This window comes from Chlorocebus sabaeus, chromosome X (assembly GCF_047675955.1).
Source record: "Chlorocebus sabaeus isolate Y175 chromosome X, mChlSab1.0.hap1, whole genome shotgun sequence".
Classification (NCBI taxonomy): Eukaryota; Metazoa; Chordata; class Mammalia; order Primates; family Cercopithecidae; genus Chlorocebus; species Chlorocebus sabaeus.
Genome location: NC_132933.1, coordinates 87134575 through 87159474, shown reverse-complemented (window position 1 = coordinate 87159474; position 24900 = coordinate 87134575). Strand labels below are relative to the sequence as shown.

General features: G+C 44.5%; 1 protein-coding gene across 2 annotated transcripts in view; it reads left to right on the top strand.

Annotated features, from left to right (window-relative positions):
- The window catches only part of MSN (moesin), a 74572-nt gene extending 51019 nt beyond the window's left edge, over positions 1–23553 (top strand). For both annotated transcript variants that reach the window (XM_037994671.2, XM_007991921.3), the window contains 11 exons: positions 9263–9358; positions 10862–11136; positions 12531–12614; positions 13318–13464; positions 14661–14757; positions 16894–17057; positions 18411–18541; positions 18794–18954; positions 20129–20221; positions 20574–20798; positions 21336–23553. In XM_037994671.2, the coding sequence (XP_037850599.1) occupies positions 9263–9358; positions 10862–11136; positions 12531–12614; positions 13318–13464; positions 14661–14757; positions 16894–17057; positions 18411–18541; positions 18794–18954; positions 20129–20221; positions 20574–20798; positions 21336–21500 (1638 nt within the window). In that variant the 3' untranslated portion in view covers positions 21501–23553. The remainder of the gene's footprint in view (positions 1–9262; positions 9359–10861; positions 11137–12530; positions 12615–13317; positions 13465–14660; positions 14758–16893; positions 17058–18410; positions 18542–18793; positions 18955–20128; positions 20222–20573; positions 20799–21335) is intronic.
- The last annotated feature ends 1347 nt before the right edge of the window (positions 23554–24900 follow it).

Sequence of the window (24900 nt, the reverse complement as noted above, 5' to 3'; positions counted from 1 at the left end):
AAAAACTGATTATAGTGGCATATAAGGATATCTAATCCAAAAAGATAAATTAGAAATCGGTGAGAAAGATAAGAAAACACAAATAGGAAAGAAAGTGTTAGCTGGAAGAAAGCATCCAACATATAGTAGAGAAGTAATAAATGATGGTTCCCTTTCCAATACCATTGTGCTTCTTGTATTATTAATTGAGCTGGAGTTGACGTGATGTGGTGGCTCATGTCTGTAATCCTAACACTGAGATGGGAGAATTGCTTGAGCCCAGGGGTTCGAGACCAGCCTGGGTAACATAGTGAGACCCTGTCTCTACAAAAAATTTAAAAATTAGCCTGGCATGGTGGTGCACACCTATAGTCCCAGCTACTCAGGAGATTGTGCCAGGAGGGTTGCTCAAGCCCAGGAGTTCGAGGTTACAGTGAGCTATGATCATGCCACTGTACTCTAGCCTAGGTGACAGAGCAAGACTCTGTCTCAAAAAAAAAAAAAAAAAAAAAAAAAGTGAAGAAAAATAATCTAGAGTTGGGAAAGTTGGGAGATGGGCTTAATGATCCTCAAAATATCTAACTTTAGATTTAGGTGGAATTTACTTCTCTGGAGTTTGTTTTGTGTTTGTTTTACTTTGAATGGCAAAGTGTAATCATTGATACTTAATTTGTGAAAATACAAATTAGTCTGAGGAATATTTAAATATAAGTTTACTACAATTCAAGTGACGTGCTTACATTCACATAGCTCACAAGTGATTACGGTGCTAGTCTGGAATGACTAAATGCATTCGAATTATAATTGTGCTTTTCATTCTCCCTTCGCAAGGAGGTTATATTGGAGAACTTTTAAAGGGACAGCCTAGTGAAGTCAAAAGGGCCTGGATAGACAGCCATGAATCTTGGGCTCTAGGGCTGGCTCTGTCACTAACTCCCTGTGATACAAACATTTCCCTTCTTTGGGCCTCAGTTTCTCATCTGTACAATGCCTAACTTGTTTCTCAAATCTGGTTATCTCTCAAAAAATTTATCTGGCATTTATTTGTGCATTCCATCTCCCTTTCTCTCCCATTTCTGTTCCTAGTATTGGGATTTCAGACAATCCTTTTCTGTAAAAAGGAGGGAAATGCGTCACCTGAGTATGATCAGCTGCTGGCATATGTGAGGAGGTAGGGCTAGCTGGCAAGGGATCATCTCTTCCTTGACAGGCTTCTTACTATCTCTAACACAAAAGGGAGGAGGTGTCCATAGAATACATACGCTTTTGGGCCCTTTGTTTTAGATAGATGTTTTGCTATCATTCTGGGTAGCAGCTATTAGAGAGGGAGGAGGTTAGTCAGTGCAGATTTTACAGACCAGCTGGGAGCCAGAGGCTCCTTTGACATTTACCTATACTCCTTCCAAGAGCCCTGATTCTACTAATTCCCCCTCCCAAACCAGATGATGCCATCCCCTACCCTCAACACTGGGGGCTTTGTGTATGTGCATTGCAGGGGGATGGCTGTGGAGGGTGAGGAAGGCATGATCTGGAGCCTGTGGGGGGCAGAAAAATTCTTGAACAAAGAGGTTTATTAACTTCAAAAAACCTCAGTGCCTGGTAGTTTTTGTTAGTGTTGGTTTGGTTTGTGTGCTGTGGGTGTGGATTTGAGGGAAGCCCAGGTAGTAGGGAACCCTGGCCAGATTGGTATGCTAGTTCTGAATGCTACTGCTTCCAAAACAAAGCCTTTGAGAGACTTGGAAACCAAGAAGTCCATGACTTCCCATCATTGTTATCTTGAGAAGTATTATTTATTCAACACATACTATGGACTATCCCTGGCTAGGCGCTTTAATCCTCACAATGATCCTGCCTCTGCGAGGTGAAAGAACATACCCTAGGTCATGTAGTTAGTAAGTTGTGATACGAATTTTGAATACAACTCTGATCACAAAACTATACTTTTCCTGCACTGCACTACTCTGTTTGGGATGATTGAGAGTATTTAACTTAGAGAAGACTCAAGGAATATATGATTTCTGTATTCAGACCTCTGAAAGACTGCCATAAGAAGGAGAGGGGCAGTCACATTCTGTAAGTCAGAGGGACAGAGATGAACCCCACAGGTGAAAAAATACAGGGAAAAAGATTTGAACTCAAGGAATTGAGCATTTGGCCCTCTTGAGGCCAAGGCAGGTCAGGTCAGGAGTCAGTAGAGGTATGTGTTCATAGGCAGTTGGGGGATGTGAGCTCTTCTCTCTCTAACTTGATGAGGCATAACGGAGGAAGTCCGTTCTCTCTGACCTTTGGGACCCATCATTCAAGGAGGCCCTCCTGGTGGAGCCTGGGCCTGGGAGGAAGGAGCTAGACTCCTTGGCAGGAATTGGCAAAAGCTCTACGGCCATCCTGGAACGCAGCAGTCATCTGGCCGATGACCAGAGAGGAAGCCAACCAAAGAGGAAGTACTCCTTGGCACCAGCAATAAATAATAGGCAACAATGGGATGCCATAGCTTGAGGAGGTCTAGGACCTGGTGGGAAAGGGAAGTAGGGCTCATAGTTTCTCTCATTTATCTCTCTTCTTGTGAGTGTGCTTACAGCTAGAGGGGAGAGAGAACATGTTTTGCTATAGTGATTCTGTCACTTGCTTCAACTTCTAAAGCTTTTGATCTTGGATTACCTAGGTGCCACTAAAGGGCAGTGCTCAAAGACAGAGGTGAAATCTCACAGCATCGATTAATTCATCTATTTACTGATTCATTCAATATTGACTGAAGTTCTACACTGTCAAACACCATCTCTGTTCTTCAGGAACTTTGAGTTCCTTACCTATAAAGGCATAGAAAGGAACATGCAACTCTCTACCCACAAAGAATGAAATAAACGCCCTTGAGGCTCAGGTTCATGAGGTGGTATATAAAGCATAGGATTTAGAACCAGCCCTGAGTTCGAATTCTGTCCTGTTACTTCGCTGTGTGACCTTGGATGACTCATTTAGCCTCTCAGTACTTAATTTTCCTTAGTAAAATGATAATCACTCTAATCTCAGAGATTTTGTGATTTAATCCTCAAATAAGTAAAATGCCCGGCGCATACCAAGCATTCTAATATTGGTGGTTCTTATTAAGGACTAAAGTAGGTGGCTTTGCCCTGAGAGTTCAGATGAGGGGGCTAGGAAATCAGGAAGTTCTTCTGGCTCAGTAAAGTACTTAGTACTTGAATACTCTGCAATAAGGACAGTAAACCTTTTTATCTTTCATTTTATAAAATAACTAACATCTATTATTGTAGTAGGAGGATCTCCATCTTACAGATGAGGAACTGAGGCTTACAGAGGTGAAATTACCTGTTTAAGGTCATATAGCTAGGAAGTGGTATAGCTGGGGCTTAAAACAGGGCACATAGCATTTCCAGTTTTTCTTATGCTTTTGGTCAACTGTCCTCTGGAACCTTCTTCCACTTTACCTGCTTCCAAAACTTAGAACCCTAGCTAGGTTGGGCATGGTGGCTCATGCCTGTATTCCTAGTGCTTTGGGAGTCCAAGGTGAGAGGATCACTTGAGGCTAGGAGTTTCAGACCAGCCTGGGCAACATAGCAAGACCCCATCTCTACAAAAACTTAAAAATTAGCTGGGCATGGTGGTGTATGCCTGTAGTCCTAGCTACTTGGGTGGTTGAGGCTGGAGAATCACTTGAGTCCAGGAGTTCAAGGTTACAGTGAGCTATGATTGCACCACTGCACTCCAGCTTGGGTAACAGCAAGACCCTATCTCCAAACAAACAAACAAAAAACAATAAAAGAAATAAACTTAGAACCTCAGCTAAGTATGTTCTCTGTTATAGAGCAGGTGACCACTTGACCACAGGCAACGTGTAATAACAGAAACAGCACTAGTGGTAGCCCATCTTGGTACTTTCCAGTGGTGCAATAATTTGCTTTCAGGTGGGTGGCTGATGTAGATGCTGCCAGATCTGTAATGGTATCTTGAGGGTCTCAGGTGTTTGGGCATTGATGCAATTTTGCACATTGTTCTTGCACAGTTCTTCTCTTGTGGCTCCAGCATTACTCCCTCGCTCTGTCACCCAGGTTGGAGCGCAGTGGTGTGATCTCACTGCAACCTTCGCGCCCCACAGTCTCAACTGATCCTCCCACTTCAGCCTCCCAAGTAGCTGGGACCACAGGTGCCCACACCAGCTATCTTTTTGTATTTTTAGTAGAGATGGGGTCTCACCATGTTGCCTAGGCTGCTCTCGAACTCGTGAGCTCAAACAATCTGCCCGCCTCAGCCTCCCAAAATGCTGGGATTACAGGCATGAGCCACTGTGCCCAGCCATGCTCTGGGCTTTTGAAGTGGCTGATGTTATCACTAGTTTGTTTACTCAGATAAGTGCATGGGGGATTCAAGAAGAGAATCTCTGGGCTCCTAAGCTGACCTGATCTCCCCTCCCCTTTACAGACCTCAGATGTAGGTTGCCTCCACATGACAAAAGGAGATAAAAGTTTTTTTTTTTTTTTTCTTACTTCCAGAAGCTCCTGATAATTAATGAAGATTTATTCCGAGGCAGATCTTTTCTTTTCACTGGACATCAGTTTTCCAGTTTTTGTTGCTTGAACACTGTAACTCTCCACAGTCATGGAGCTGAGTAGAATACACAGCCTCCAGTTTCTTAAGCTAGTGTCTTAACTGAAGTCCTAGTTTCTTTAGGTGTATGTGGCAGGTTCCAAGAGGTACACAAAGCTATGAGATGAATGTGATTTATTATTCTAGAGCATTAATTTTACTTGCAATAATTTTTAAAATTCATCCTTTATGGAGTAGAATATAAAATTTGCACAAATAATTAAAACTAAACCTGAGGCTTCAAAGAAATTATAGCTGGCTTACAACCATCTACTTGTTATCTCCCCCTACCCCATCCTACCACACCCACTGTGTCCCTTGGTATATGCATTCATTATTTTCTGTTGCTTAAAGATTTTTTCCATGGGAGCTTTGAGAAATACTGGCTCAGATCAGATAAACTGGCTGTCGGGTCAAAGGGAGCCAATAAAGAATTTTCTTTTTCCTCAGGGATAGAACCATTTCTCAGAGTGGAATGATAAGGACCCTAGTCACTGGAGCCACAGAGGTTATTCCTGGAACTGGAAGCTATATGCTAAGCTCTCACTTGAAAATAAGGTTTCTCTTTCTTCTGAAATGGAGGTCTCAATTGGAAGCAAAGCTGGAAGCAAGAAAAACTTGGCTTGGAAAAGGGGTTTAGAGTTGCCTGATAAAATGGTTCATAGCACCCGCATGGACCTTAGAGATTTCCTTGCAGCCTGGGGTCAGGAGTCATCCATTTTTGTTCTTTGTTCTTTTTCAGTTTCAATTCTGATTTCAGACCATATTTCCTTCCCGCCACGTCCTCAATTTCTCACTTTGGGACTTCAGTGCAGGCTGAGAGATATTACTCATCTCTTTAAGCCCTAGAGCCTAAGGAAGTGGAAAATTTGTGTTTCTGATTTCTTTATGTTCACAAAGGAAGAGGCAGGCTCAGAGAGATCACTCCCCCTCCCCCCACCACTGAGCCTGAATTCTCTCTCTTTTTTTTTTTTTTTTTAATAACGCTTTAGGTATTACTTTGTCCAACTTCTCCTCAGTTACTATGGATCTCAGAACTACTTTAGTCACCGTGATCCTCCTTCTCTCTCTCTCTTTTTTCTTTTTTTTTGAGACAGAGTTTCACTCTTGTTGCCCAGGCTGGAATGCAATGGCATGATCTCGGCTCACGGCAACCTCCACCTCCTGGGTTCAAGCGATTCTCCTATCTCAGCCTCCCAAGTAGCTGGGATTACAGGCATGTGCCACCACACCCAGCTACTTTTCTATTTTTCAGTAGGGACAAGGTTTCTCCATGTTGGTCAGGCTGGTCTTGAACTCCTGACCTCAGGTGATCCACCTGTCTTGGCCTCCCAAAGTGGCCAATCCACCTTCTCTTATCACACCCCTACTCCCACCCAATAGTGTAACAGACAATGTGGTGCAAAAAGAGGCTAAGGGGCTCACTCCTGGGATTTCTGGGCCTGGCTGCATAGTCTGTGCCTACCTCACTTCCTTTCAGTCGTGGAGTCTCTGAGCCTGTACAATTAGTACAGAACTGTACTAACTACAAGTTAGTACAGGCAAAGATCAGTTGCTGCTTGTCTGAGTCCATTTTATGTTTTTTTTTTTTTTTTTTTTTTTTTGATGGTGTCTCATTCTGTCACCCACACTGGAGTGCAGTGGTGCAATCTCAGCTCACAGCAACCTCTGCCTCCTGGGTTCAAGCGATTCTCCTGCTTCAACCTCCCAAGTAGCTGGTACTATAGGCACGCACCACTATGCCCAGCTAATTTTTTGTATTTTTAGTAGAGACCGGGTTTCACTGTGTTAGTCAGGATGGTCTCGATCTCCTGACCCTATGATCCACCCATCTTGGCCTCCCAAAGTGCTGATATTACAGGCATGAGCCAACACTCCTGGCCCATTTTATGTTCTTATAATAAAATACCTGGGGCTAGGTACTTTATAAAGAAAAGAGGTTTATTTGTCTTGTAATTGTAGTGGCTGGAAAGTCCAAGAGCATGGCACCAGCACCTGCTCAGCCTCTGGTGAGGGCCTTTGTGCTGCTTCATAATGTGACAAAAGGTCAAGTAATTCACAGGGACAGGGGTCCCCATGACTGAAACACCTCTCATTACACACTACCTCTTAATGATTCTACCTCCCAGCACTGCCACACTGGCAATGAAGCATCAACATGAGTTTTGGTGGGGACAAACCACATCCAAACCATGGCACTGCTCTACTACTTCTGTTCCAAGTCTGTTCTCTCCCCATGACCTAATATCCTGGCCCTCATGGTCCATCTTCTCTTCAGTATCTTTAGTGGGTCTTCTCTCTCTCTCTCTCTCTTTTTTTTTTTTGTCTCTCTCTCAGCTGGATTGTTTCTTGGATCTTGCCTCTTCCCACCAACTGCATCTGGACACACTATTCTTCTGCAACCCTGTGGAAAATAATTAGAAATGTTCATTGGGCCTTGGACCCTGTTTAGATCTAGGATGATATAAGAGGTGCTTTAAAAATTTCTTTTCTGTTCACGCCCACCCACTACCTTTATCCTCTGCAAAAAGCCAATATTACATTTCAACATAAGCATTCACATTTCTCCATCTGAAACTTTCTGGCAGTTCCAGCTGCCTATTGACTTAGAGTCAGGGACTCACCTGGCCATTGAATTCTGGAAGCCTTTTGAACTTTCCTCATTACCTCTTAACCCCATTGATCTTTTCTAAACATGTTTTTAATTATCCACATCAGCAAGAGGTAGTTGGGAAATGGGATTGTTTTTATTAACCATCTGCAAAATAACCTTGTAATGTAATTAGTACAATGATAGAACTTAAGAGAAGAAAGAGATCATTGAAGCCATACTCCCCAATTTGGATGGATAAGGAAGGTGAGGCCCAGAGAGGAAAGGTGCCATCTTAATATCATACAGCTAGTTGGAGACAGACATGAACATTTTGCTCAGGTTTCCTGATACTTGATCCAAGCTATGAAAGGGAAGGGTGACCTGGTAAGCAATGGAGGTTGATGACTAGAGGGACATAGCTTCTCCCCAAAGTGGTTGTTGCTTGGGTCTGTATGCTTGCCAGGAAGCATATCTCGATGCAGAAGTAATCAAAGTTTATTATCTGGATGGGATATTTAGGCTAAAAGAGAGACAAGACAATTAATTACTTGAGAAGCTCACGAGTCCTAAGCTCAGATGAGTACTTGGCATTAGGAGATAGCATGCTAGAGAAGAAAAGGTACAAGCTTTATTTAGTCAGACACATCATGGTTCTGTATGGCTCTGTAATTTTAGATGCATTACCTCTTTAAGCCTTAGTTCCTCATTATAATATGTTGCTATCTCACAGGTTGTTTACTGTTCAGTGCCTGACACATGATTGGTGCTTAATATATATGAGCTACTTTTTTCCTTGGGGCCTCTGAAGCTCTAGATTGTAAACTCTGGGTGTGACTGTGGGGGACTTTGGATCCATAAAAGAAACTTTGTGGATACAGTGTTGGAGTGTATATGTGTGTCTTTGTGAGTGTGTGTGTGTGTATTTTGAAGGGAGATACTAATTCGTTCATAAGGGAAGGACATCAGCAACACTGGGTCCTTGTTCCCTGCTTCCATCTCTAGGTATATTTCTGTGATTCTTTCTCACCTTACCCTTACCCTCCACTTGCATCCTTCCCCCAAAAAAACAAAATAAAGAAGACTGCCTAAGGCCAGCCTGACCTCATTAGGATGTGGCTCAGCTTCACTGCTGCCATCGACAGGGACAGGGGTGGGTATGCTGGGGTTGAGCTGACAGCCAGACTATTAACATGCTAATGTCAGGGACTAGAGAACAGAGCTCATCTGTGTTCTCTTGGCAAGCCTCCCTTTCCTGCCCACTGTTCAGCCAGGAGGCTCAGGACAACAGGGAGCACCTCAGCTACTACACTGAGTTACTTACCCTATTTCTACCCTCAGGTCCACCCTAAACCTGTGTAAGAGGAATCATGACTGGGCTCTGATCAGGGTTGGAAAAAATCCTCTCAGAACCTAGGCACAGCATGGCTTCAGAGTCCTTCACAGTCCCTGTTTTATCTTCTCGAACATTCTTTATTTGGGGTATTGTAAATGGAACTCAGTCTTAAGGGTGTGGGTACTACCCCCAGTTGCTAAGGATAAAGGACGATATATGGGAGCAACCCAAGAGAACAAGATGCAGGAGTTAATCCAACAATCTCCACATTCAGTCTTTAATCCATCATGGAAGTGGAAAGTGGCATGACATTGTAGAGGGAGGGAGAAGGTGGCAGAAATCACTGGATATGCATGGATTTGGAGTCAAACAGACATGGTTTGAACCCTAATTTTGTCACTCATGACCTGAACCTTGGGCATTTCTTCGAACCTCATTTTTGATATCTATAAAATGGGCCTGAATATAAGTCTAGCATAGGGATATTATGAAAATTAAAGGAGATGATGGATGTAAGGTTCTTGGTATGTGCCAGTGCTCATAGGTAATAGATCCCTTTCCTACCCCAGCAGTACTTTGTGCAGAGAGATGCCGACATCAGTTCTTGATTGCTGCCCAAGTGTGTTTTCTTGCCAGACCCTGAGCACCTTAAAATTTTTAAGGGCAGATATCATATTGACTTCAAACTTTGTGTCCTCTGTGCCTCACATAGAGGAGGTATTCAATCAATGGTTGGTTGTTTTGGTTTTCTCTTCTAGGTGGTGAAAACTATTGGCTTGAGGGAAGTTTGGTTCTTTGGTCTGCAGTACCAGGACACTAAAGGTTTCTCCACCTGGCTGAAACTCAATAAGAAGGTAACTGCTTATTCCTCGGTTGGGTTTAGAATTCTTTTCTTTTCCAGAACATTCCTGGGAGGGTACCATGTGCTAATTGGCAAATCCTGGATACCTAGGGCTGTGTTTGTGACTGGGTGGTCTGTTGACCACCTGGATCAGAATAAGGACAGAGGACTCAGGCAAGTAAAAGCTCTTGCTCTGTCTCCACTTTGACTTCTAACAGCAACAATGGCCAGCATTCAAAGAAGAAGAGACTCTTTTCTTTCTACTGGGAACACTAGCTTGAACTTTGACTTGTTTTGGATCAAATCCATTAGTGGCTCTTCAAGAAAGGATTGGTATCCTCTTCATCTCTCCAAAGTCAATGGCTTTAGGGGATTTTTTTTTTTTTTTTTGAGAAGGAGTCTCGCACTCTTGCCCAGGCTGGAGTGCAGTGGTGCCATCTCAGCTCACTGCAAATTCTGCCTCCCAGGTTCACGCCATTCTCCTGCCTCAGCCTCCCAAGTAGCTGGGATTACGGGCACCTGCCACCACGCCCGACTAATTTTTTGTATTTTTAGTAGAGACAGGGTTTCACCATGTTAGCCAGGATGGTCTCGATCTCCTGACCTTGTGATCCGCCTGCCTCGGTCTCCCAAAGTACTGGGATTATAAGCATGAGCCACTGTGCTCAGCCGGGGATTTGTCAAAAAGAGCCATAGATTCTTGAACTAGAAAAAAAAAAAATCTGAAAGATCTCACAGTCTTATGCTGCACCTTCTCCAGCAGTCAACTGATATCTGAACCCCATATAGATGTTTCCCTCTTTCTTGACCTTTTACCTCAGTTGGACCCCAAATGGAATGGTTTGAGTCCATGCAAGCTCTCCACCCCAAGCAGCATCTCCACGAGAACCTGGTAGCCTTCCATCTTTGTATCCTCAAACTGGCTGGTCTTGTCCTTAGAAGTCTCCATACTGTCCTGCAGTTTGCTTCTCTGATTGTGTCTAGGGAGTAGGTACCCCACCTTCTGCTGGTAAAGTCTTGTTTTCCTAAAAAGTTGAATCTTTTGCTGGACAAGTGTGGAGCCACTAGTATTCCATTTCAGGCTTTAAAAAATGGTCTAATTTGTGCTCTTGTCTAGCCAATTCTCAATCCTTAGTCATATATCCTAGTCCTTACTTTGCTAATTTATGAAATTGGAGGAGACTTATAAGACAAGCTGAAAAGAAGAGCTTATACCTACTCTCAGAATTTGGGGATAGTTGGATATAGTCAGACAAAAGTGGTTTGAAGACTTCTGATCATCAGTCGGTATTAAGGTAATTTCAGGAAGAAATTCCCAACAGAAAGTGATTACAGACATGGGATTCAGTCCCCAGTGAAAGTAATGTATTGTTTTTCTTAATTACCAGGGGGTTGCCACCCAGCTCTCTAAGATTATGCAAATTGATGATCTTTCAGTGTGTTTCCCCTACCCCACAGCCACTCTGTCACCCTTAAAACCTATTTTTTGAGAGTCCATAACCCTTACTGCTCCCAGGTGACTGCCCAGGACGTGCGGAAGGAAAGCCCCCTGCTCTTTAAGTTCCGTGCCAAGTTCTATCCTGAGGATGTGTCCGAGGAATTGATTCAGGACATCACTCAGCGCCTGTTCTTTCTGCAAGTGAAAGAGGGCATTCTCAATGATGATATTTACTGCCCGCCTGAGACTGCTGTGCTGCTGGCCTCGTATGCTGTCCAGTCTAAGTATGGTGACTTCAATAAGGAGGTGCATAAGTCTGGCTACCTGGCCGGAGACAAGTTGCTCCCACAGAGGTGAGGTGATTCCCTGCCCTCCTTTGCCTTGGCCATAAGGGGCTGCAGCCCACAGCTGACCAATCCCTGCCCCACAGGGGATGCCAGATCTGTTCCTCTCCATTGGGATCTGTCTGAAGGCTGTGTTATGCTGCTCAAGAGACATTTGCATGTAGTGTCATACTTTGTTGTTGTTTTTCTGGCTTTCCAAATAAAAAGCCTTTTTTCCCCTCTGTCTACCTGATTACAGAACTTTATTACCTGGGAGGCAGGTGCTTATGTAGAACCAGAGATTGAGTAATTTCTTTCACCCCTCCCTGGTTCCATTTTCTCAGTTCTTTTTACTGATTTAGATCTCTTATATCAGAAGTTCGCAGGGGAGAGAGAGAAATAAGCAAACCAGGGACATGGGGAACTCAAATAGTCTTTTAATATTGACAGCTAGTGTACAGAGCTTTCTCCTTTTGTAAACTTCAAAGTCAAAAGCTCTAAAACCCTCATTATTTTTGTTTTTGCATCACAATAACACACAAAATGAACAAAGCAGGCATTATCCTTATTTCCTGGCCGAGGAAATAGAGGTGCAGAGGTACTCACACTGACTTTCCCCATCTGCTGCAGCTCATCTGAGGCAGAGCCAGAGCCAGACCTGGAAGCTTAGCACCTTAATATTTTAACACTAAATTTTTTCCAACTATACACAATGGCCATTTCCATAGTCTTTTTGATTAGAAGGAAAAGCTTTGCTTCATTCTGGGAGCCTCAGTCCCACTGGAGTTATGGCATATATGTACAACACACCCGTAAGATATTAGGGATAGTGCTTGTACCCTGGGGTCTCTCCCTGAGTCATTGCCATGATATCTGAGATGGCATGTTTAAAGCTAACTTTGTTTATAATCTAGTAGGTCTTGGAGGTTGGGCCTGTTGGTTTTTCTCAAAGCCATTAGGACTCAGTTCATTGCTCTGTAGCCAAAGGCCATTCTTTCATTTCTGAGCAGTATTCTTATAAACATAGACTGTTGGTCCCAAGAGGATCTAGAAGAGAGTATACCTGGCTCTATGAGGTCCATCCCTACTGTTAGCCCCTCAAGTCAGCACAAACTCCTGATACTTTATTGCTATGCTTAGGGACCACAGCACATCATTTGATTTGTGGATAAAGGTACAAAGGAAGGTGTTCCCCTTGTTGTTTTTGATCATCCATTCTTGTAGCTCTCTTACCTTTCAGGCAATTCCTTGTGTCTAATTTAATACCTTTTTAGCTATAATTTCAGTCTGCTTCCAGTGTGACCTCAGTTGGCTGACTCTACATCCTCTTTGCATCAAGCCCTTAGAAAGCTAAATGGGCTTCCCTTCTCTCCTGCACAGGGACTTTTGTGCTTTAAACTACTCATCACCCGTTGTCTTTCCAGAGTCCTGGAACAGCACAAACTCAACAAGGACCAGTGGGAGGAGCGGATCCAGGTGTGGCATGAGGAACACCGTGGCATGCTCAGGTAAGCTTGCCCAAGCAGTGGTGGGCCCCACTTCCCTTATAGGGTGAATGAGAATGCGTTCTGGGGAGAAGAGACAGATGACAAGGGACATTGGTAGATGTTGGAGGAAGAGGGAACAGGGACGATAGAAGGCAAACTAGGACCATTATAAGGCTGTTTTTTGTTTGTTTGTTTTGCTGAATGGTGGTAACTGATAGCACAAACAGTTTTGACTATCAAGAAATAGAGGGGACCTCAGGATGTCCAGGGAGCTACTGGGCCACCAAGGACTCCTCGCACCCTACCAGAAGGAAATAAGGAAGGAGCTCTTAAACATGGCAAAGCATTTTTGAGGTTGTCTAGTTGAAGGACAAATATCATCATTTTGCCATAACCACATTCTGAGCCCTGCTAAGAATGTGTAAGAGGCTGTCACAATGAATGAGAGAAAGAAAATTGCTTCTGTGGCAGCCAACATGCCAGAGGCCAGCAAGGGTCAGCCCATCTTTATTCCCTTTGGGAGCATAGACCCTAGGTTTTTGTTAGGAGATTTTGCTTTGCAAAAGTCATGCTATGCTCTGTTCTCCATCATCTGGTTGCCTTTTGTCCCCTTTCCCACTCCTGAGAGCAAGATCCTTGTCAGAAGTACAGAGTAAGCAGGCTTTCTCTCTCCTTGGGTCTGACTCACAAGCCCCACTTTGTGACCCCCAACTGTGTCATTTAGGGAGGATGCTGTCCTGGAATATCTGAAGATTGCTCAAGATCTGGAGATGTATGGTGTGAACTACTTCAGCATCAAGAACAAGAAAGGCTCAGAGCTGTGGCTGGGGGTGGATGCACTGGGTCTCAACATCTATGAGCAGAATGACAGGTATATCTCAGATCTCTTTTAGTTTATTTAGGTTATGATAACATCTAGGGCTCACTTTTCACCAAGGAGCAAGGCCATAGCTCTTGCGTCTCACCTCAGTTCTTTTTCTACCTAATTTAGTCCAGCCCAGATGATTTCACAACTTTCCTTAGGCCTCTAAATCCTGTATTGACTAGATTCACACTGTCAACTGTGGTAGCCACCAGCCACATGGGGCTATTGAACACTTGAAATGTGGCTACTTTGAATTGAGATGTGCTGTAAGTGTAAACTACACACTGGACTTTGAAGATTAGTGTGGAAAACAGAATGCAAAAATGTCTTAATATTTTTGAAAATATTTACATGTTCAAATGATGATATTTTAGATATATTGGGCTAATTAAACTTATTAAAATTTTATTACATCCATTTCTTTTTACTTATTTTCATGTAGCTACTAGAAAACTTAAAATTATATATGTTATGTTTTTATTGGTTTGTGCAGGCCTAGACTATCTTATCGGGATGTATTATGATTAGTCTCCTGTGATAATTAAATGGCTTTTGGCCTATAATCCTCTCACTGTAGCCTTATCTCACTTGCTTATATTTTTCACTTGGTGTGCTCTTGGTGAGAATGGAGATCAATAGATTTTTGTTCCATATAACTGCTGAATCTTGGAGTTCATTATTTACTTTTTCTCTAACTTTTGTAAGCTTGGATAGAAGAAACTCAGTTAAATAGGGCTGGGGATTCCCTTGAGAAATTGTTACAAGTTCCATGCCTCAAACAGAAACCTAACAAAACAAACTCGAGACAATGAATCATATGTTAGTTGTAGTATCAGGAGATCCTTTAGTGAACTCAATGCTGGCAACTGACCTGGTGGCATGTGATGACACTGGCTGAGCTGGCACCGAGTCTACCTCCTCCAGAGAGAAGTGTTTGTTTGGCCAAGCTTGGTGGCTCATGCCTGTAATCCCAGCACTTTGGGAGGCTGAGGAGGGAGGATCGCTTGAGCCCAAGAGTTCAAGACCAGACTGGGTAACATAGTGAGACCTCATCTCTATTTATTTAAAAAAAAAAAAAAAAGAAGAAGAGAGAGAGAGAGAGAGACATAGAAGCTTGGGGGTGACGTGAGGGCAAGCCACCAGTTCTCTACGCCCTTCTTGTCTTGCCCTTGTCCTGATATTATTGGTTTCCATTTCTACAGACTAACTCCCAAGATAGGCTTCCCCTGGAGTGAAATCAGGAACATCTCTTTCAATGATAAGAAATTTGTCATCAAGCCCATTGACAAAAAAGCCCCGGTGAGTGATTCCTCCCTCTGACCAAGACGGGTACTTGCCAAGGCCTTCTATAATGAGCAATCATGCTATTCTATTTTTCTCTTCCTTTGCTGGTTTGTGTGTGTGTGTGTGTGTGCACGTGTGTGTGTGTGCGCGTGCATGTGTGTGCACACATGCACGAACAGGAAGCACAGATAGAGATTGGGAATGGAGGGAGATGTTGATGCCAAAAATGGCCAGCAGACATCCTGTACCTGATTCTACTCTGCTACCTGTCTCCCTCACTGTGGATGAGGGAGAGCCACAGGCAGTGTTAAGTACTGCTTCTTAGCCATTGTCTCTGCCGCCCTGAGGTTCTGGGGTGGAAACCAAATGCATCTTGTATTTCCAAGCCCCTGGGGTCTCGAAAAGTGGACACTGTTCACGTATTTGATTCCTTTCTTTTCTTTTCTTTTCTTTTCTTTTCTTTTCTTTTCTTTTCTTTTCTTTTCTTTTCTTTTCTTTTTTCTCTTCTCTTCTCTTCTCTTTTCTTTTCCCCTCCCCTCCCCTCCTTTCCCTCTCTTCCCCTTCCCTTCCCTTCCTTCCTTTTTTGACAGAGTCTTGCTCTGTCGCCCAGGCTGGAGTGCAGTGGCACAATCTTGGCTTACGACAATCTCAGCCTCCCGAGTAGCTGGGATTACAGGTGCATGCCACTGTGCCCGGCTAATTTTTGTAGTTTTAGTAGAGACAAGGCTTCACCATGTTGGCCAGGCTGGTCTTGAACTCCTGACCTCAGGTGATTTGCCTGCCTTGGCCTCCCAAAGTGCTGGGATTACAGGTGTGAGTCACCATGCCCAGCCCTTGATTTCTTTTTTTTATTATGGAGAAATGGCTGTGACCAGAGAAGTACAAATCCCAAGATGATCCTACAAACTTCTGGGTAGAACTTGACTGCTGCCCTCTCAGACTTTTCTCCAGAGCATTCCAAGACCAAAAAAGTGCTTTAAGTTCACTCATTTCTCTAACACACTCGCCACACTTCTTACCCACTCAGTAGCCTGCAGCTAACAAGACCAGACAGCTGGTGATTGTGGTAGGGTAGGAAACTGAGCTGAGTATCTCCTTTTCTGGGATACCTCATGTTCAACAAGGCCCAGTGACAATACTGCGCCTGACCCTTTTCATGAAGGCTCAACCATTCTTCTCCAGCCCTGAGGTGTCTGAACTTTCCCTGCTAGGGACTTTACATGTTGTGTCCTTAAACCCTCAGCAACATGGTCAGGTAGGTAGTAAGTAGCATACTAATTTTATGGTTGACAAAACTGAGGTTAGAGAGATGGAGTGATTTGTTCAAGATAACACAGCTAAAAATGGTAGAACTGGGATTTGTACCTAGGTGATTTGACTTTGAGAGCCTGTGCTCCCTCCACTGCACCCCAAGCTATATGAGACAGTAGCAGTGTGTGGTCAGTGGCAGAGGAGATGGCGGTTAGCCCATCATCTGGTGACTTTGGTCCAGTGGTACTTGTAGTAGCAAACTCAAACTCACTGGATTTTCTTGTGTGTTTTCTTTTATTGCTACTGTGCTCAACTTTTATCAGAAAAAGTTAAGTAACAAAGCCAGCTGAGATCAAGGACTCATTTTAAAAACAACAACCAGGACAAGCAGTGATCAGGAGATTTATGTATTTATATATGTATTTACAGCCTGCCTTGTTCCAAAAAGGATTTAAGGGGCTGGCTCTAGGATTTGCTTTCAGGAGATTGTAGAAACAGTCCAGTCACCCATACTGCACCCACCAGCGTATTGTCAGGGGTCATTTGGCTTCCAAAAGAGGTCACCTGAGACCTAGCATGTTCCCTAATTAGCAGAGAAAGTTTGAATCCTTCAACTTGATTAAGAGTAATTTAGGATGCTCTCATAAGCAAAGATTGAAAGAAATTGTGGGAAGAACACGGGTTTCAGAGTCAAGAAACCTGGGTTTCTAGTCTTTGGTCTGCCTGCTGTCTGACCCTGGGCAAGTCACTTTACCACTCTGATAATTAGTCTTCCCATCTGTAGTGCAGGAGGTTAGATTAAACATTCTTTTCAGTGCTTTTGGATTTAGCTTTTCAGAAGGCAGAAGATCACCTTCACCTGGCCCTCCGAATTCTTTCTGATTGCTGATTTCCCACCAGGACTTCGTCTTCTATGCTCCCCGGCTGCGGATTAACAAGCGTATCTTGGCCTTGTGCATGGGGAACCATGAACTATACATGCGCCGTCGCAAGCCTGACACCATTGAGGTGCAGCAGATGAAGGCACAGGCCCGGGAGGAGAAGCACCAGAAGCAGATGGAGCGGTAGGTGCTGCACACTGATGTGGGGGGCCAGGGCTGGGGCAAGGAAGCTTCTCAAAGGTACCCAGCCTGCTAAGTCAGGACATGAGGCCAACCTAGGACTTCATAGATAAGAGGTTAGACACCAATATTCACATTTATTCAGAAAACATTTACCAAGTTTGAGGGGCAGTTTTTACAGAGCTGGATCTAGCAGGAACCTGCCCTGTAGGACCTCATAGTCTACTCAGTCTAGTAGCAGAGAGAGGGAAAACAATATATACATAACTCAAGGTACAAACGCCATGCCATTCATTCACTTAATAAATATTTATTGAGCAATGAATAAGAAAAGACCAAAAATCTCTGCTTTTGTGAAGCTAGCATTTTAGTGGGGAGGAGACAAACATAATAAATAAGCAAATTATGCGGTACATAAGATGGTTAAGAATTGCTATGGAGAAAAAAACATAGAAGAGGGGTGGGGAGAAGGGTAAGCCAAGTATTCTGAGGGCTCAGATGGAGAATACCTAGCCAAGGGAGATAAGAAGGTTCCTGGAAGAGGTGCTAGGGCAAGAAAAAGCAAATACCTATTCCAGATTTGTAACAAACTCTGGGAAAAAGAAGCCTAGAGCTGGGCTTTAGGGTAGACAGATTTGGACCTGAGGACTGATGCACTAGCCATAGAGATTACTGGACTTGAAGCACTTCATCCCAGCAGAGAGCCAAAACTTGTCTCCCTACAAGGTATATAGGGCAGGTCTTATTGGACCATTTTCAAGATAGGGGAACAAGAGCAAAGCAGTGACATAGCTAAGGTCACCCAGTGGGTTGGTGGGAGAGCTAGGATTCCTGACTCAGGGGCACATTGACAGGGCCCCGTGTACACTGGCCTGTGTGGGGCTGTGATATGAGGACAAAGGTATAGAGGTAAGGGAGGGTGGCCCAAACTCTCAATCCCTGAGTGTGTTGGGAAGGTTGGGCTGAGAGACCCAGAGGCAGCAAGCCTTGCAATTCCCCAGGCTTTTTTTTTTTTGAAAATGGAGTCTTGTTCTGTTGTCCACGCTGGAGTGCAGTGGCACAATCTCAGCTCACTGCAACCTCTGCCTCCCAGGTTCAAGCGATTCTCCTGCCTCAGCCTCCCGAATAGCTAGGGCTACAGGCGCATGCCACTACGCCCAGCTAAGTTTTTGTATTTTTAGTAAAGATGGGGTTTCATCGTGTTTGCCAGGATGGTCTCGATTTCCTGACCTCATTATCTGCCCGCCTCGGCCTCCCAAAGTGCTGGGATTATAGGCGTGAGCCACCATGCCTTGCCTCCCCAGGCTTTTATGGAGCTTTACTATCCTGTTCTATCCATTTTATCTCCTTCCCTAGTGCTATGCTGGAAAATGAGAAGAAGAAGCGTGAAATGGCAGAAAAAGAGAAAGAGAAGATTGAACGGGAGAAGGAGGAGCTGATGGAGAGGCTGAAGCAGATTGAGGAACAGACTAAGAAGGCTCAGCAAGGTGAGGCTTGGAGTCACCTTGGAGATTGGGTTTTTCCAGACCTGACTCTAAGCTGGAGAACCTTCTTCCTGAGCTGTAGACACAGACAATATAGTTCAGGTGTGGCTACAGACTAGAAAAAGAATGGGCAAGAAGAGAACTCAGAACTTTCTGTCAGCTTTGTCCTGGGGTGGATCATTTCCAGGAAGGAAGCTAGTGTGTCATCTTTATCTCTGTGCTCTTCACTGCCTTCTCCCCTCCTTTTCTGCCCAGAACTGGAAGAACAGACCCGTAGGGCTCTGGAACTTGAGCAGGAACGGAAGCGTGCCCAGAGCGAGGCTGAAAAGCTTGCCAAGGAGCGTCAAGAAGCCGAAGAGGCCAAGGAGGCCTTGCTGCAGGCCTCCCGGGACCAGAAAAAGACTCAGGAACAGCTGGTAAAGCTGTAGGATGGACTGGGGTTTTGGGAACTGAGCTTTCTTCCTTGTCTGCCTACTTACTTATAGTTACTTTTGCTTACATGCTGGCTCTTTAGAGCAGGCTACCACTCCATGGGCCTCCAGCAAATAACTAGTTCAGAAGCAAGTTGAGAAGTCACTAGTGTGGCCCAGGAATTTTTGCAATCTTCCCTAACCCTTAGTTTCTGTTCACTTTCTTTATCCTTGGGTATCTGAGCTGATTGGCCTGGCAAAGGAAAGGGAAGGAGAAAGGAACAAAAGGAACTCATACTTGAGTTCCTGCTGTATGTTGCTGTGTTGGAAATATTTCCCTTTTCCTTACTTATTTCTTCTTCCCAGTAACCCTATGGGATTAACCTCATATGAGATAATATGCCCAGATAAGGAAATTAGAGCTCAGAGAAGAGATTCACCAAAGGTCACACAGTTGTGGCTAAATAAGGATTAGAACCCATTTCTGCCTCTGTTTGAAAGCTTTGCTCCCTGAAATCACATGCAACTGTGTCTATGCATTTTGGGGGCATTTGGCATCAATACTTTCATCACAGTTTCCAAGGGTTCTGTGACACAGAAGTGAAGAACCTGTGGTCCAAACTCCTTGACATATACTCTTCCCCTCTACTGTTGGAGGTGGGAATATAGGGAACCAAGACCCGTCTCTCATGAGGAAGCTGTCATGGGAGATTTACCCAAGGTGTGCATAAGCTTTTTTCCTTGTTCAGATCACCTTGTGACACTTGAGTGTCTTTCCTGTACTTGTCCTGGGAAGAGTCTTAGTGGAATCCTGAGCATTCTAGGATATCAGGAAAGGATCTGCCACTTCAGGAAGTGACCCAGTGATGGCCAAAGCTTTACTGAGGCCCCAGCTGCATACTTGCCAAGAGGGGGATGGGGAGAGATAATGAGGAAGGGACAGAGATGGCATATTGTTTGTCTTCAGGAGGCCTACAGTCTAGGTGGGGGAACTCTGACTTAAAGTGGTGGTCAGGAAAGATGGGACTGGAATGAAGTGGTGTGGTAAAAGAGTCTCTGAGGCAGCAAGCAAGTGGAGCAGTAGGTCCCTTACTAGTCCCCCAGGGGAACTTGGGTTGAAGACACCTGGGTCCTGAGGACCAGAAGGCCCAGCTCTCACAGGCTTCCAATTTTTCCATAGGCCTTGGAAATGGCAGAGCTGACAGCTCGAATCTCCCAGCTGGAGATGGCCCGACAGAAGAAGGAGAGTGAGGCTGTGGAGTGGCAGCAGAAGGTAAGACACAGGGCCTAAAGCAAAGCATTGAGGGAATGGGTACCGTATGCATAGGTTACAGCTCCTTAGATTCCTTATGTTTTGGATCCCTCCCTCTTTCATACTTCCTACAGCAGGCATCATGGGAGAAGGTACTCATGGTTTCCTCAAATACTTACTGGAGTTCTTCAATACCTTTAGGAAGTTGGCACAATTGCTCTTGTTTTATGGCTGAAGAAACTAAGGATCAGGCAGATGAAGTGTCTTGTCCTACCTGGTGCCTGCCTCTTGCCAGACCATTCTAGGCATATACAGGATGCCACAGTTTAACTGGTCTCACTGAAAGTCTTTCTCTCCTTCTGTCGCTGGACAGGCCCAGATGGTACAGGAAGACTTGGAGAAGACCCGTGCTGAGCTGAAGACTGCCATGAGTACACCTCATGTGGCTGAGCCTGCTGAGAATGAGCAGGATGAACAGGATGAGAATGGGGCAGAAGCTAGTGCTGACCTACGGGCTGATGCTATGGCCAAGGACCGCAGTGAGGAGGAACGTACCACTGAGGCGGAGAAGAATGAGCGTGTGCAGAAGCACCTGAAGGTATCCAAGTAGGGCCAAGGGTCAAGGAGACTATATGCATTGATTTAGTAGCCCATGGTATTCTCTAACCATCATGGGAGATAGGTATAAGATCCTGTCCCAGTGCTGTGTGGGAGCCCAAGCCTTTCTTAAGTGACAGCTTTAAGGATAGGTACCTCTCCCTTATTAATCAGACCTTGGGCTATCTCTTCCCTTTTTGAGATTTTCTCTCTACCCCACCTCCCACTCACTACATTCACCTCTTACATTAAGAAAATATCTAGCTGACAAAATTCCCACCTGAATCTTTGGTATGTTGTTCTACTCTCAGAGAATACCCATTATCAGCTGGTCCCCTAAGTCTGTTTTATTTTATTTTTTTTAAATATTCTTGCCCCACTGCAGTTCTAACAGAGTTGGAAATGACTCATTATTTATATATAGAGAGAAAGGGTAAGGAAGAAAGAAGGAAACAGAAGAGAAGAGAAGTCTGGTCAAATAACAGGAGGTAAAATGAGAGAAAGCCATTGACCTCTGTGTTCCTGTGCACCCTCACAGGCCCTCACTTCGGAGCTGGCCAATGCACGAGATGAGTCCAAGAAGACTGCCAATGACATGATCCATGCTGAGAACATGCGACTGGGCCGAGACAAATACAAGACCCTGCGCCAGATCCGGCAGGGCAACACCAAGCAGCGCATTGACGAATTTGAGTCCATGTAATGGGCACCCAGCCTCTAGGGACCCCTCCTCCCTTTTTCCTTGTCCCCACACTCCTACACCTAACTCACCTAACTCATACTGTGCTGGAGCCACTAACTAGAGCAGCCCTGGAGTCATGCCAAGCATTTAGTGTAGCCATGGGACCAAACCTAGCCCCTTAGCCCCCACCCACTTCCCTGGGCAAATGAATGGCTCATTATGGTGCCAATGGAACCTCCTTTCTCTTCTCTGTTCCATGTAATCTGTATTGCTAGAATATCCTACTTGCCCAGCCCAGAGGTACTTTCCACTTGATTTTGCAAATACCCTTACACTTACTGTTGTCCTATGGGAGTCAAGTGTGGAGTAGGTTGGAAGCTAGCTCCCCTCCCCTCCCCTACCACTGCCTTCTTCTTCAGGGTCCTGAGATTTACAGGGTTAGAGTATTACGCGGTTTAGGGAATGAGACAGGACCTTGGATATCTGCTCCAGGATGTCAACTGACCTAAAATTTGTCCTCCCAGTGCCCATCCCGTTTAGAGTTATCTAGGCTTTGTAATGACTGAGGGATAAAAAGATGTTCAGTCATTTTTGTTTCTACCTCCCAGATTGGACCTGTTATAAACTCAGCCTCAATAAGCCTTGTCATTGACTTTAGGGACTCAATTTCTCCCCAGGGTGGATGAGGGAAACAGTGCCTTCAAGAGGCTTCACCAAACGTACTAGAAGGCCATTGGCCATTCTGTTCTGGCAAGGCTGAGTAGAAGATCCTACCCCAATTCCTTATAGGAGTATAGGCCTGTCTAAAGTGAGCTCTGTGGGCAGAGCTACCCCTTACTTATTATTCCAGATCTGCGGTCACTTCGTGGGATCTGCCCCTCCCTTCTTCAATCCCCAAATCCTCTCCAGCTATAACAGTAGGGATGAGTACCCAAAAGCTCAGTCAGCCCCATCAGGACTCTTGTGAAAAGAGAGGATATGTTCACACCTAGCTTCAGTATTTTCCCTGCCAGGGGTTTTAGGTCTCTTCCCCTCTCAGAGCAACTTGGGCCACAGCTCCTGCTTCACAGCCATCCTGGGCTTGGCATCTAGAGCTTGATGCCAGTAGGCTCAACTAGGGAGTGAGTGCAAGAAGCTGAATATGGTGAGAGAAGTCTGTGCCCTGATCCCAGTTTACTCAACCCTCTCACTTGACCAAAATCCCCTTCTCATCACTCCCCTCCAAAGTGGTGACTGGGCCCTGCCTCTGTTTGACAAACCTCTAACCCAGGTCTTGACACCAGCTGTTCTGTCCCTTGGAGCTGTAAACCAGAGAGCTGCTGGGTATTCTGGCCTAGTTCCTTCCACACCCTTACCCATTGCTCTCAACCCAGGAGCATCCACCTCCTTCTCTGTCTCATGTGTGCTCTTCTTCTTTCTATAGTATTATGTATTTTACTGATATCTAAATACTGATTTCTGCCTTCCTTGCTAATGCACCATTAGAAGATATTAGTCTTGGGGCAGGATCATTTTGGCCTCATTCCTTTACCACCCCCACACTTGGAAAGCATATACTATATTACAAAATGACATTTTGCCAAAAATATTAATATAAGAAGCTTTCAGTATTAGTGATGTCATCTGTCACTATAGGTCATACAATTCATTCTTAAAGTACTTGTTATTTGTTTTTATTATTCCTGTTTGTCTTCTCCCCAGGGTTCAGTCCTCAAGGGGCCATCCTGTCCCACCATGCAATGCCCCTAGCTTAGAGCCTCCTTCAATTCCCCTGTCCACCACCCCCGACTCTGTGCCTGACTTTGAGGAGTCTTGTGTGCATTGCTGTGAATTATTGACACTCACTTGGTGATATGTCCTATATTGGCTAAATTCAAACCTGGAATTGTAGGGCAATCTATTAATAGCTGCCTTAGAGTCAGTAACTTACCCTTAGGGAGGCTGGGGAGAAAGGTTAGATTTTGTATTCAGGGGTTTTTTGTGTACTTTTTGGGTTTTTTAAAAATTGTTTTTGGAGGGGTTTATGCTCAATCCATGTTCTATTTCAGTGCCAATAAAATTTAGGAAGACTTCACAGTGACTCAATCTTTCTTTGTATTATGAGTGGGTAGCTCTAAGATATTTCACTGCAATTTCTATTTACTCTATATATTACCGTCTTATCTTTGGTCTCATTTCATCTATACCTTAGTTCTATGGAGAGGAGTGATATGACTATCCCCATTTTATACAGGAGAGAATGGACTCAAAGAAGTATAATAACTTCCCAAGGTCACAGGACTGTCTAACTTAATAGTTTGTGCCCTTTCTGTAGTTCCAGGCCAACTTTTCTACTGTGGGTGTGGATCCTGCATTGACCATGTGATGCTCCTGGACTTGCCTGGCATTGGGACCTAAGAGATACTTATTTGTATTTCTTGATTTCTCTTGGGGTGGTCAGGCCTTGTCCTGCCTCCTTGTCAGGAAGGCCTTCAGGCTTTTCCCACCTCCTACTACTCTCACATATTGTAGTGCCAATAAAGGTCAGGAAAACTACCTTGGGTCCTGTTTCTGAAGGCAGTGGGGAATGGAGTGTGAAGTGAGGATGGAGAGTGTGTGTATGTACAAAAGCTATTGGGGAGTACTTTATAGTTTATAAAACATGTATAAAATATTTCGTAGCCTAGATATGGTTATCCTCATTATGCATATGAGGAAACTGAGGCCAGACAAACCTTCTAAACTGTCCTGGACCTGGCACTCTCACCAGTTTCCTTCCTGGTAAGCCAACGCTTGCAAGGAAAAATAAGTTATCATATGTTCTCTTTTTTCTTTCTTTTCTTTCCTTTCTTTTCTTTCTTTCTCCTTCCTTCCTTCCTTCCTTCCTTCCTTCCTTCCTTCCTTCCTTCCTTCCTTCCTTTCTTTCTTTCTTTCTTTCTTTCTTTCTTTCTTTCTTTCTTTCTTTCTTTCTTTCTTTCTTTCTTTCTTTCCTTTTCTTTTTCTTTCTTTTCCTTTCTTCCTTCCTTTCTTCCTTTCTTCCTTTTCTTTCCTTTCTTTCCTTTCTTCTTTCCTTTCTTCCTTTCTTCCTTTCTTTCTTTCTCCCCTCCCCCTCCCCTCCCCTTCCCTTCCCTTCCGTACGTCTCACTCTGTTGCCCACTCTGGAGTGGAGTGGTGCAATCCTGGCTCATTGCAACCTTCAAGCGGTTCTCCTCCTGCCTCAGCCTCCCTAGGAGGTGGGACACTACAGGCACACACCATCATGCCTGGCTAATTTTTGTATTTTTAGTAGAGATGGGGTTTCAACCATGTTGGCCAGGCTGGTCTTGAACTCCTGGCCTCAAGTGATCTGCCTGCCTCAGCCTCCCAAAGTGCTGAGATTACAGGTGGGAGGCCATGAGGCCTGTCCCAGTTATCGTATGTTTTGTGAGCTTTAAATCCTTAC